This window comes from Anabrus simplex, chromosome 7 (genome assembly GCF_040414725.1).
Source record: "Anabrus simplex isolate iqAnaSimp1 chromosome 7, ASM4041472v1, whole genome shotgun sequence".
Taxonomy (NCBI): Eukaryota; Metazoa; Arthropoda; class Insecta; order Orthoptera; family Tettigoniidae; genus Anabrus; species Anabrus simplex.
In genome coordinates this window covers 10,985,086-10,999,463 of record NC_090271.1, presented here as the reverse complement: position 1 = coordinate 10,999,463, position 14,378 = coordinate 10,985,086, and the positions used below count along the sequence as shown (strand labels likewise).

General features: G+C 42.0%; 1 protein-coding gene across 1 annotated transcript in view; it reads left to right on the top strand.

The window, feature by feature from the left end:
* LOC137501562 (brachyurin-like) overlaps positions 1 to 14,378 on the top strand; it is a 53,205-nt gene that overhangs the window by 27,920 nt on the left and 10,907 nt on the right. The window contains exons 2-4 of the mRNA XM_068228764.1: positions 1,457 to 1,523; positions 6,693 to 6,855; positions 9,959 to 10,125. Coding sequence (XP_068084865.1) covers positions 1,457 to 1,523; positions 6,693 to 6,855; positions 9,959 to 10,125 — 397 coding nt within the window. The remainder of the gene's footprint in view (positions 1 to 1,456; positions 1,524 to 6,692; positions 6,856 to 9,958; positions 10,126 to 14,378) is intronic.

Here is a 14,378-nt window from a genome sequence, read left to right as displayed (position 1 = left end):
TGAATCGCTTTCCAGCCAAATGTTTTTTCAACTTAGGGAACAAGCGATAGTCACTGGGTGCCAAGTCGGAACTATAGGGTGGGTGGGTAATGATGTTCCACTGAAACTGTTGCAGGTGAGCAACAGTTTGCCAGGCGATCGTTGTCATGGAGATTGTTTACGCCCTTGCTCAACATTCCTCTTCTCCGGTTCTGAATTGCCCGTCTGAGTTTCTTCAGGGTCTCACAGTACCAGTCAGCATTAATTGTGGTCCTCCCAGCGGGCATAAAGTCGACCAACAATACCCCTTTTTGATCCTAAAACACAGTTGTCATGACTTTACCAGCAGAGTGTGTTTGCTTGAATTTCCGCAGCTTTGGCGAAGAGGGATGCCGCCACTGGCGTGATTGTTGCTTGGTCTCAGGTGTAAAGTGGAACACCCAGGTTTCATCACGCATGACAATTGAGTCCAAAAAGTTGTCCTGTTTGGCTACAAAGCGTTGAAGAAATGCGCAGGAAGAATCAAATCGTTGCCGCATGTGGTCTTCAGTCAGCATGCGTGGCACCCATCTTGCGCACACCTTCTGGTATTTCAACTTTTCCGTTAAAATTCTGTGAGCAGTGCTTTGGGAAACCTCAAGAACCAAAGTGCAGAGATCATCCAGGGTGATCCGCCAATCTTCACGCATGATTTGCTCAACCTTCACGACTGTCTCAACGGAAATTGACAGTCTCCCACTCCTTTGTTCGTCATGAATTTCAGTCCGAACAGCTGCAAACTCTCTACACCACTTACAAAAATTTTGACATCCATGCATGACTCCCCATACACTTCTGTCAATTGGTGATGGATTTCAATAGGTTCAGTACCTTTTGTGTTCAAAAACCGAATAACTGCACGCACTTTGCAATTGGCAGTGACATCCAATGAGAGCTCCATTCTCAACGGCTGCCAAGCCAAGACTGAGTGCCTCAGTGTGACATGCGCATGTTTATATGCAAGCACGGGAAACACTCTTCACAATATTGTGACCAACAGCCACACGAACAGAGTTCTGGGACCCTCGTAATAGAGGAGAGGAGGACTTCAAAGCTACTTTTGCTACAGTCATTGAACTCCTAGCCAGCAGCCTTCGAGTTGTACCAGAACATCCCTTAACAGCGTGCTTGGGCTTCTCGTTGTAAGTTGTTGCCAAGAGCAAGACATCAAGCTACATAAAATTGTGAAAGCACTGACAAAAACTAAAACACATGCATACTGCTTTGTATATTGGAGTACACTGAAGTCATTTTATAACACTTATAGGGTGGGTAAAACCGTCCTTACAAACCTTCTGTTCACTTTGATGCAACTGGGGTGTAATGGCTGTGGCCCCATGAAGGGTTGAACAGCTCTTGTAGGTGTAAATTTACAACTTTGATCCTCAACCCTGTGTACAGCACCGTTACTAACATACAATAATAATTTCTCTTTTAGGCTTCAACGAAGATAGGTGTGGATGTATCGTCTCTGACACCTCGTCTCCAAAGAGTGCCTGTTTTAAGTAAGTATTATTAGTCTCATTATGTTGAGAAAGAAATCTTGTTCACGAGAAGGTTCTCTTAACCAGCCATAGTGCATCAGGAAGAATGTCATGTCATTCATCTGTCTCAAATGAAAAGATCTTTAAACTGATCCAACAACAGTGACATCATTCCACATCACAAGCATGGTAGTAGACCGGGGAGAATACCACCATATTGATACTACAGATATGGAATTGTAAACGATATCAGTTCCAGGCCAATTGGATTGTTTGTGTGGTGTGGCTCACCCACCTCATTGATCATGGAAGAACGACCTCCTGTATCAGGAATTCCATGAAAAATCAGAGAGACAGGAAAAAAGAAAAGAAAAAGTATTTTTAAAATTTTGAAGAAAAATAAACTGGTTGAAAATTCAGCAGGATATCACTGTAACAGTCCTCATTATGTTAAATGTTGTATATAATATATTTTTCCAACAATCAAAATTTAACAAAAAATATTCTCAACAAACTGTTAAAGATAGGGTCTTTATTTCTTAACAGTTGTAAGGCTAATACAATAATAACTGTCATAGGAATTTAGTAATTTATTAACATGTTCTGAAAATATATTTATTACATTACATTGGTGAGGTTCCCCTCATTAAAATAAATAAATTTGATGCAACAATAATTTGCTCTTCAAAGCAGGAGATGGACTATATCCACAAAACTTTGCAGAGTTTCCCATAATTGTTTGGGAATGATTTTTCAAAACTCGCACCTAAAGTTATGCAAACGTACACGAACTGTGATCTCAGTTGAACCTGCACTACCTGAGTACCTACTTGCTTCTTGTGGGACCTCAGCATCACCATAGTAATTCTTAATGCTATATCAGTCACACCCTTAAATTTGACAATGCAGATTTACTAAACTGCTGAAACTTAAGAGCCTTGATGTATTCGGTTATTTTTTCCATTCCAGAATAAAACTAACATTTAATGATTACCTCAGAAATGCCATAAAAAACATAAGTGATTTGTATATCATTTGCCCAAAGAGTGGTGTCCTCCTCAATAGCTCTCCCAGCAGCTGTAATAATTGGCCTACATGTCACTGAGGAGGCACACAAGGTAAATGAGGAGTGAGGTAGTTTCCTGTTCCTTTCTTCACTGAGCCAAAAGTTGCTATTACATATCAGCCTGCCAATCCTACTGAAATGGATGCATCAACTGACCCTATGAGTGACATTTTCACACCATTCACAACAGGGGACTGGCTGAATTAGGAATGGCGTTATTAGCATCGCTCATTTCAACCACCTTCATATTGTGAAAGCCAAGGACAAGACTGAGGCAGGTCTTAGCCCATATACTATACTCTGGTGATGCCAGCAAAGGTCCTGTATGTGAAAATCAAACCTCATTCAATCTCAGGAAAGTTGAAATGTAGGCCTTGTAATTCATGATGTGCTATAACAGTATACATCATGTAGGTTTGGAAGCTATTTTAAAATGTACTGTACCTGATATTTCAAAAACCCAAGTCTCTTGCTGCAGTACTTTTTGCATGGAATGTCGTATTTGCAAAGCGCAGTACAGCTTAGTTGATGTGTAGTCACAGGGAGTGTTTGCTGCAGGGAGAGCCCAGAAAACTGGTCTGCGTGAGAGTGGGATACCTGCACTTGTTGGCGGAAATATAACCATGGTACACCATGTATGGCTGCAGGCTCGAACTTCTGGCACCAACTCGACGTGGAACAGTTTGGAAGGGTGGCCACGACAGGACAGGTAGTGGTTGGTGAAGCAAACGTAAGGTTGGGAATGATCATGGTGTCATCTTCAGTCATGTCTTGGCTGTAAGAATCATCCGATGGGGTACCGGAGAGATAAGCCATTGTTGAGAAACATGCAGGACATTACAGTGGGCACAATGAGCGCTTGACAGTATGTGGACAGGGTGCTCAATCCATTGGTTGACGATAACTGTTAGAAATGGGACGTTTAAGCAGGACAATGCCTCGCCTCACACTGCAGCCACCTTTAGGAAGGTTTCCAAGTTAGTGGCCCACCAGGTCCGCAGACAGGATCGGTCCACACCTCAGCAGCCCTGAACCGTGGACAAATAGGCATTCGCAATGCAGCAAGCATGGGCCTGAGGATGTAATCCAGGACTTATTGACTCCACAGTGCATGCACAGCCTTCATAGTGTTGCAGTTTCCATCTTCCCTAGTGTACAAAGTGCAGGCATACATTTCAGGAAAACAAAATGTGAACACCTTATGCAGGATGTATTTTTAAAGCCATAGTAAAAGGAACAAATGTAGATAATTCAATATGGCTGCCCCCTTCAAGTGGATTATCATAACAATTTATCATTATTTTTACGAGCCTGACTGGTGATCGTTACGGGGTCAAGTCCGAACGGTCTGACACCGTGGTTAGGCGGTTCGAGTCCCGTAGGTCAGAAAAAGTTTCACCATCAGAATGTTGGTCACCAGGGTAGGGTAGGTGGTGGGATACAATCACTAGATTGTGAGCCAAAAGCCTGGATTAAATTCCAAACCTCTCCGCAGTGCTCGTTTGGAGTAAGGGCTGCTTTGAGCACATCCCTTGGTGTTAGGCTACGAGCCAACACCTGGTTTCACCCTCTCCCTCATCACCCCACATCCAAATGCACAGGTCGCCTATGGGCACGTGTCTCCGGACACTCCTGGCACTAAGAGCCAAAATAAAATATTTTTACAAATTTCATCATCACCACCATCATTCAATTTGGTTTGATCTGAAGAGGGATCATACTGAAATTTTTGATAAAAAATGGTGAAAGAAACAAAAATGAGGTTTTCGAATGAGTAGATGCTCTGAACTTTGGGACATGTGGTATTCTTTTTGCATCATTTTTAATGGTTCTGCAGGCTCCAGTTTTGCTCCAGACAAACCAGCTTGAACATGCAGTATTCATATTTTAATTGGTTAAAAACTTTCAGACATATCTTGAATCAGCTCATAGAAAAATCAACTGCCTTTGAGATGCAATGCCACAACAAAAATGACAATGACAACACTTTCTGAACAAGTTTCAAAACGAAGAAATGGTACAACTGGAGGTAGGACATTTATTTAAATATTAAGAGCCATATTTCTCGAACCATTTGCTCACTTTATCTGTATCATCAATGTTAGTGTAAATCAGGCTGGAATTAACAAACCCCTTCAAGTGGAACATCTTAATAATTTATCATTATTTTGTCCAGCTCCATGGCTAAACGGTTAGCGTGCTGGTCTTTGGTCACAGGGGTCCTCGGTTGGGTTCAATTCCCATCAGGGAATTTTAAGCATAATTGGTTTATTTCACTGGCACAGGGACTCGGTGTCGTCTTCATCACGATGCGCAGGTTGCCTAAAGACCTGCACCAGACCTCTCTGGAGGCCACACATTATTATTATTATTATTATTATTATTATTATTATTATTATTATTATTATTATTATTATTATTATTAATATTATTATTATTATTTTTCAACTTGAGTGTGGTGTACAAGCAGGGCATCTTCCCTTCTCAGACCTCTCTTCTTCACATCTGATTTTATTCTCTCTATCCAGCATTTCCTTGGCCTTCCCCTTAGTCTTTCTTCCTTGGACAGTAAGGTCAAACTATTTTCTGGAAGGTCTTTCACTGTTCATTCTTATAATGTGCCCATGTCATGGAGGTCCACACTGTTATTACATTGATAATAGGGACCAACCTTCCTATTTACTTCATTCCTGATTTTGTCTTTTCAGTAATTTGATTCATAGTTCTAATGAACCTCATTTCTGTTGCCTCAATTCTGCTGTAGTCATTGTTTAGTAGAGTACATGCCACTAAACCAAGTAGGTATGAAGTAGGTCAGGTACATGAATGTTTCTGCTTTTTGTGGTATTTTATAATCCCAGAATAGGTTTCTGACTTGGCTGTAACAGTTTTATGCTTGCCTTCTTAGGTACTTGAAGTGATTTGTTCCAACCAACAAGAGTTTTTGCCTTCCCTGTTGATGGTCTTTGTTTTACTCATCTTCATCTCAGATTTATTGAACATATTGTTCCATTCCGTCAGGTTTTTCTGTTTCTCCCCATTACAGCAAACACCAGGGCACTTTCTCGACAGACTTCGAGTGGTGACAGGGCACCTCATCTACTGCCTATCTCAACTCAGCTGGTTTATCATCTTGACTTTGCACCTAGATGTGTTCCAGGCAATGTCATAGGTCTTTTCAATGTCTAAAAATGTAATTAAAATATTCTGTGTTCCCAATACTTTTCTGTAAGTATCCATATGGCAAAAATGAGGTCCATAGTACTTCAAGGGTTCCTGAATCCGTGTTGTTCTCCCTCAAGCGAAGGTTCCACGTCCATATCACATAATTTGATATCTTTTCCGTCAACAACATAAACAATCTGAGTAAGCTGTCGATCAAAACATCCCTGAAATGATTTGATCTCAAAGTCTCCCCGATGCTCACGTATTGTCTGGATATTGTATGGCCACATCTTAAAATGAAAAGTGAAAGCAAATCTCGAAATATACACCTTCAAGACTTGTGTACGAATTAATATGTGAGGGCCTTCATTATCACCTGCCATCACCCACTACACCAAGTTATCTGCAGTTTGTAGAGAAATTAAGAGCAAAGAAGAAAGTCATATGGAGCTATTTTACTTGATGGACACAATTATTATTCAGCGTATGGTGCTACAGTTGGCAATCAACTCTAGGTACAAGTACTTGACACACACAAAAAAGATATACAATTGATTCTATATACACCTTAAAATATATATATACAAAGTCCACATTAAATAACTGTTACTCATTTTAGAAGTCTTTTTTGCTGCCCAGAATCGCTACATTCTTTTCTTGGCAACCATCATCCAACCACCATTCTGCTTTTGTTCTTCATGGAAGCCCTTGGTGTTGTTGATTCGTAACCAGTACTGTGTTCGATTTCAGACATCCCATCATCTTAGTCCAGCCTTGATGAAGTCCTTCATCTCCTGGAAGTATCTGTCCAAAATATTGGGCTATTATCAAGTATCTGAAAGATTTGTTTTGTCGAACATTTTCCATCCATTCTGAAGGTATATTATTTATTTAATACTGTTCTTTCACTCTCAATATTCCACTTTCACTTCAGGTAATGGCAGAATACACTGTTTCAGAGGATGCCCCAACGCGTCCACAAGGGAGGATCACTGAAGGCAAGACTGCAAACCGAACAGACTTCCCTCATCAAGCAGCTCTCGTCTTGGACACCTCAGGCTTTTGTGGAGGATCTCTCATCAGCTCCGAGTGGATCCTCACTGCAGCCCACTGTGCCCAGGGGTTAGTACAATACAATACAATACATTCCCAGAGGGAGAGGGTCATCTCCCTTAGCCTTTGAAGAGCCCTCTTCACCGCAAGGCAGTGGTTCCCCATATTCTTTGCCCCGGGGGGGGGGGGAGGATTGTCTCCCTTAGCCTTTGAAGAGCCCTCTTCACCACAAGGCAGTAGTTCCCCATATTCTTTGCCCTGGGGGGGGGAGAGGATTGTCTCCCTTAGCCTTTGAAGAGCCCTCTTCACCACAAGGCAGTGGTTCTCCATATTCTTTAATCCCACAGGGAGAGGGTTGTCTCCCCTAGCCTTTGAAGAGCCCTCTTCACCACAAGGCAGTAGTTCCCCCATATTCTTTAATCCCACAGGGAGAGGGTTGTCTCCCCTAGCCTTTGAAGAGCCCTCTTCACCACAAGGCAGTGGTTCACCATATTCTTTAATCCCACAGGGAGAGGGTTGTCTCCCCTAGCCTTTGAAGAGCCCTCTTCACCACAAGGCAGTAGTTCCCCATATTCTTTAATCCCACAGGGAGAGGGTTGTCTCCCCTAGCCTTTGAAGAGCCCTCTTCACCATAAGGCAGTAGTTCCCCCATATTCTTTAATCCCACAGGGAGAGGGTTGTCTCCCCTAGCCTTTGAAGAGCCCTCTTCACCACAAGGCAGTGGTTCACCATATTCTTTAATCCCACAGGGAGAGGGTTGTCTCCCCTAGCCTTTGAAGAGCCCTCTTCACCACAAGGCAGTAGTTCCCCATATTCTTTAATCCCACAGGGAGAGGGTTGTCTCCCCTAGCCTTTGAAGAGCCCTCTTCACTGCAAGGCAGTAGTTCCCCATATTCTTTAATCCCATAGCGAGAGGGTTGTCTCCCCTAGCCTTTGAAGAGCCCTCTTCACCACAAGGCAGTGGTTCCCCATATTCTTTGCCCCGGGGGGGAGAGGGTTGTCTCCCCTAGCCATTGAAGAGCCCTCTTCACCACAAGGCAGTGGTTCCCCATATTCTTTAATCCCACAGGGAAAGGGTTGTCTCCCCTAGCCTTTGAAGAGCCCTCTTCACCACAAGGCAGTAGTTCCCCATATTCTTTAATCCCACAGGGAGAGGGTTGTCTCCCCTAGCCTTTGAAGAGCCCTCTTCACTGCAAGGCAGTAGTTTCCCATATTCTTTAATCCCACAGGGAGAGGGTTGTCTCCCCTAGCCTTTGAAGAGCCCTCTTCACCACAAGGCAGTAGTTCCCCATATTCTTTAATCCCACAGGGAGAGGGTTGTCTCCCCTAGCCTTTGAAGAGCCCTCTTCACTGCAAGGCAGTAGTTCCCCATATTCTTTAATCCCACAGGGAGAGGGTTGTCTCCCCTAGCCTTTGAAGAGCCCTCTTCACCACAAGGCAGTAGTTCCCCATATTCTTTAATCCCACAGGGAGAGGGTTGTCTCCCCTAGCCTTTGAAGAGCCCTCTTCACCACAAGGCAGTAGTTCCCCATATTCTTTAATCCCACAGGGAGAGGGTTGTCTCCCCTAGCCTTTGAAGAGCCCTCTTCACCACAAGGCAGTAGTTCCCCATATTCTTTAATCCCACAGGGAGAGGGTTGTCTCCCCTAGCCTTTAAAGAACCCTCTTCACTGCAAGGCAGTAGTTCCCCATATTCTTTAATCCCATAGCGAGAGGGTTGTCTCCCCTAGCCTTTGAAGAGCCCTCTTCACCGCAAGGCAGTGGTTTCCCATATTCTTTGCCCCGGGGGGGAGAGGGTTGTCTCCCTTAGCCTTTAAAGAACCCTCTTCACCACAAGGCAGTAGTTTCCCACATTCTTTGACCCCGGGGGGGGGGGAGAGAATTGTCTCCCCTACTCCCCTAGCCTTTAAAGAACCCTCTTCACCACAAGGCAGTAGTTTCCCATATTCCTTAACCCCACAGGGAGAGGGTTGTCTCCCTTACCCTTTGAAGAGCCCTCTTCACCACAAGGCAGTAGTTCCCCATATTCCTTAACTCCATGGGGAGAGGGTTGTCTCCTTATCCTTTGAAAAGCCCTGTTCACCACAAGGCAGTGGTTCCCCCTATTTCTTTAATTCCGCGGGGAGCGGATTGCCTCTTCTGCCAGCTTCGCTGTTTGAAAGTCCATCGCATTACTTCACCAGAGCACATGCATAGTCCCTGCCGTACGTCACCTGTACACCTCCCACAATATGGATAAGGGGTTGGACTTAGGAATATTGAAAAGTTATTCTGCAATTTTCATCAACTCAGAATGATTGTTAAGTACTAAAATATTTCACTCACTTATCATTAGATTACCACAACAGCCAGCTGGAAGAGTTTATTTCACCTTTAAAAACAGTTGCTGTTCATGAGGTCAAGCTCTTTTTTTCATGACAGGAAATACAAAGTTTAAAACCACTGAATATTTTTAATTTCTGAAAAGAAAGGAGGACATTTAGGAATTTGAAGAAATTCCTGCTGGTTGTTGGACAGAAGTTGTTCGGGATATTCCAGATGTTTGGTAACACTACCCATTACCCAACATACTCCCTCAACCTGATAATAGTAAAACAGAAAAAACACTGGGCCACACTCCTTATGCATAGCCATTAATGGAAGTTGGTGACCATATGTTGCATTTCTCTCTGACTGGTTGCTGTTGAAATACATTTATAATATCTAGCTACAATATTCCTGCTTGCCCTGTACTGTAGTATTCCACATGATATGTTCCAGGTGTGAAGTCTTTCTCCTTTTATCAATCTCTATTCTGACATTTTTGAACTTCTCCACTAGTTACTCCTACTATTCTGCTGTAAGCCACATTTGAAAGGCTTCCATCCCTCAACACCTTTCAACAGAAATTCAATAGAAAACAACCTTCATTATTTTCCCAAGAGAACCACAGGTTAAATTCACCATCTAATGTTAGGGAGGTTTAAAAACTTCATCTAGCAGATTTGTTGGGGAACAAGAACAAAGCTGGAGTGAAATATGTGAAGAAAATGTTCAATTACAGTCTTCAGTTATTCTATTGAATAATTGCTTTCTGGATGCCTGAAATTTAATTTCCCATAAACAGAAAATAGCATTTGTATCATTGTTAACGTTTAACCTTCTTGTTTCTCCTTAACATGAATCTTTCCAGTGTGGGACGTTTCACCATCTACTTGGGCACTCTGCACATAACTCAACCCGAGAATGGCTTCGAGGTCCTCTCATCAACTACCAAGATAGTGCATGCCGGCTACAGCAGCACGACTTTTCACAACGACGTGGCACTAATCCGCCTGCCTATGAGCGTTAGCAAGACAAGTGAGTACAATATGAGCCAGCAGTGAATTAGACTCAGGCAGGAAATTCTGATAGGACTTTTGTTTCATTTCATTTATTTATTTGTTCAGTCAAGGCTTCTACAAGCCAAGGCACTAGCAAAAGAGATAGTACAAGCAGCATACAAAATTTATGAACAAAATGTAATTCAATTCAATTCTTATTGTACTAACAGAATTCAGATTCTTCTTATAAATTAGGTAATAGTTCAAAAAAATTAGGGGAACATGTTTTTGAATGTATGCCATGCTCCATAAAACAATACCTCACACTAAACCTTTATTCTTTACCGTTGAACTATACAAAAGGTAATCGATGGATTCACGTTCATTTTCAGAACACAAACGGAAATGTCCAAATAGGAGCAAAAACAAAGTGATAATAATCCTCCAGGGTGGATTTTTATCACAGTTGGAGAGCTTCAGTACGGTGTATGTCCTCCATGAGCATTTATCACAGCTTGGAACCTACGTGTCATGCTCCGTATAAGTCGACGGAGATCACGTTGCTGTATCAGGTCCCATTCTTCAATGAGAGCCTGTTCGAGTTCTTGAAGAGTCTGTGGTGGAACAGGACACCTACGAACACTTCTGCTAAGCCTATCCCACACATGCTCGATGGGATTAAGGTTGGGACTCACTGCTGGCCATTCCATCTCTTGAATGTCCAGTTCTCGCAAGACAGCTCTGGTGATGCAAGCTACATGAGCCCTGGCATTGTCATGCATGAGTACGAATTCAGGGCCAAGACCATATGCAGCAACCAACACATGCTGTAGCAGTATCTTCTTGATGTACCCCACAGCAGTAAGATTATCACGGAGGACGAAAATATCCGTACGGCCATCAATACTGATGCCACCCCACATCATCACAGAGCCTTGTCTGAATTGGTTGCCTTCCTGGACAGCATTTGGCAAGTACTGCTCACCCTGACATCTCCATACACGTTGACGTCCATCGTACTGTGTCAGGGGAAATCTGGACTCGTCTGTGAACAACACAGGTCTCCATTGGCGAAGTTGCCAGTTGACGTAGGTACAGGCAAACAGAAGGCGAGCTGCATGATGTTGCTGCATTAAACGGGCCACTCGAATAGGACATCTGGGTAGTAAGGACACTTCTCTTAACCTGTCCCTTACTGTCTGGTCAGACACCGTGACTCCAGTGACCCTCCTGAGGTCTTGTTGCAGTTCTCTGGCAGTTGCTGAATGATGCTGCAACGCACAGATAGTTGGATATTGGTCATCCTGTGGGGTTGTCATGCGTCCACAACCTTGTCCAACCCTCCTTGTATCTCACTGTAGCAATTCCACAAGCGTTGAATTACTGACGGAGCGACATTGAGATCCATAGCAACATGACGAAAAGCCCATTCTAGGATATAAACTTCATGGCTTTGATCTGTATTGAATTGTGATCACAATAATAATCATTGAATTAATGTTGTAATGGTCCACCTTTTCAATACTGTTATTATGCAATATATTTGAATTACATTACTAAACTAGGGACTAGTTTCGGCCTTGGCTGGTCATCTTCAGCCTTAGTGTAATACATCTAATAACTAAACAAATGTACAAAAAGACAATTGACATAAAAACAAAACATTAAAATCTGGCATGAACTAAGAGTAAAATTTGAAAAATAAATTAGGCTCTAAATTCTTAGCATCTGAAGTATGCTCATTATCCAGACTCTTTCTTGTTAGTTCCATCACTGCTAATGATTACAATTTCAGTTTCAATTGGATGCAGTTCTACGTCAGCTGGTGGTTATTTACAGTGGCATGTAGTGGCTCGCATACTACTAACACCACTCAAGTAGATTTGGAGACTGATGATCTGACTACAGAATCAATATTTACCAGTTCCCGTGTTCCAATTGAAATTGTAATGATTAGCAGTGATGGAACTAACATTTCTATGAATATTAATGCAGGAAAGACTCTGAATGATGAGCATAGTCCAAATGCTAAGAATTTAGAGCCTAATTTATTTTTCAAATTTTACACATAGTTCATCCCAGATTTTAATGTCAATTGTGGGTTTGTACATTTGTTTAGTTATTAGACGTATTACATTAAGTCTGAAGGTGGCCAGCCAAGGCCGAAACTAGTCTATTCTATTGAAGCGAATTGCTAGCTCTTGAAGATCAGCGCAGCACACTCAATCTCTGGCACTGTGCTTTCAAATCTCAACTGAACTTGGTGAATAGCTTGACGAACCAGTCTGTAATTGCTTTGGTTACTTCTTATAAGTGACTGACTTTCTACTTCTTCTAGATTTTACGATTTAAAATTGCACAGTGCCAATCCCCATTAAAATATTTTGCCTCTTCAACTGTTTTTGTGAAAGACTCACTCTTTAATTTCTATTTACTTATGCATTGTTTTTTGCATTTTATTCGGCTGATGATGATCCAGATTAGGGTTGAAACCAGTACCGCTTCTGCTTTTAATTAAATAGGAATGTAATACTACATTTCATATTTATTTGTATTGAATAGGTTGAACTACCTTATTTATTGTTTCAATTTCATTGTGATACATTTCAATACGGAACATTATGAAATTTTTATCTTTAAATACGTACAATGTGCTCAAATGACCGCAGTAGCCTGCGTATCTCACAACGACACACAGACACACCGCTATTCACTTTGTTTTGAGGGGTCACCTGACGGTTTAATGCATGGCTACGCCTACAGATGGAATATAACTTTGATTTGACATACCCTGAGTAGCTCAAGGTATGCTGTATGACCATCGGAACCCCATCTACCAAATTAACGTTCACATACCAATGTTACAAAACATGTTCCCCTAATTTCTTTGAACTGTGTACAAGCAATGATAAGTTGGGCTGGGCCATGCGAAGAGGAGTGGGGACTAGTTACAGTTGACAGTTGTAGTAGACTAGACCATGTCTCTTCATAAAATAAACAATCCATCCCATGCTGCAAACTTGTAATGGCACGTTTTCTCACTTTGTCCTTTGCTTCTTCTGCATCATTTTATACACTACAGCAATGCCATCATTTCTCAGTTCCACTATATAGTCAAGAACTTCTTCTCGATCTTGGGAAATTTTCTGCACAATTTTTTGACCCATGGAATTAGCTTTCTTTAATTCTTCTTTCTGAGCTCACCAATAGCAAATTTATTTTGGTTCTATTTCAAACTCTCTTCCCACGCACTTGCTTGTATTATTTTTGCAAAATAAACAACTGTAAGTTTAAAGGCTGCTCGGTGTAACTGCTATTCTTTCGTCCCATATTGCACAACACTGCTATAAGAGACTGAATGTAACTGTTTGTTTCCTTATCTCTGCCCCCCACTGGATGCAGGTCAGGGTAGCAGGTAATTGGAAGGGATGATGGCCTTGGACCTTCCATTTGCAGAAGTATATATAGATGCTTCCTTACCAAAGATGGTAGTGAAAATTACACAGTATGCAAACACAAGAAAAAATAACTCCTAAAAATCTCGAGGGGAAGATTATACACGGAAAGTGGGGGGGGGGCATTATGTGAGTAAATATGGTACTTGTCAAATTAACTGTGTGGATCAGATCGTAAGATCTTGGGAGGTAGTTGCATTTTTGAAGGCAGACAAAAGTCTACTCAGCACTCAACAGTGTCAGCAACTAGAGAGCTCAAGAGGCACATTTCTTTTTCACCAGACAAAATTAATTAAAACTCACCATAGATCGCCATTCTCTGGCATCCGGTACAGTACGACAGAACATCACAACTGACATGCAGGCAGCCTAAATGAGGCTGCATCATCTTCATCATCACCTCAAGAAGGTGCTGATAACCATACTGCTGTTTTTATAATTTTATTAAGTATCCCTATGAGATAATTACATCTGTTTTTATAGTTTTACCGGGGGAGTTGGCCACATGGTTAGGGGCATGCAGCTGTGAGCTTGAACCCGGGAGATATTGGTGAATTCGGACTCCACTGTTGGCAGCCGCGAAGATGGTTTTCCATTTTCACACCAGTCAAATGCTGGGGCTGTTTTCTTCCCACTCGTAATCCCATCATCACCGTAAGACCAATCTGTGTCGGTGTGACGTAAAGAAAAATTTTAAAATATAAAATGTTTATAGTTTTCAAGTGACTGACGAGTCTCCTTGTTTACTACATTCCCATGTTGATTAGTTTTGGTCGTCTTATGCATAATATTGCAATGTATTAGTATTAGTGATGGTTTATCATTTATAATACAA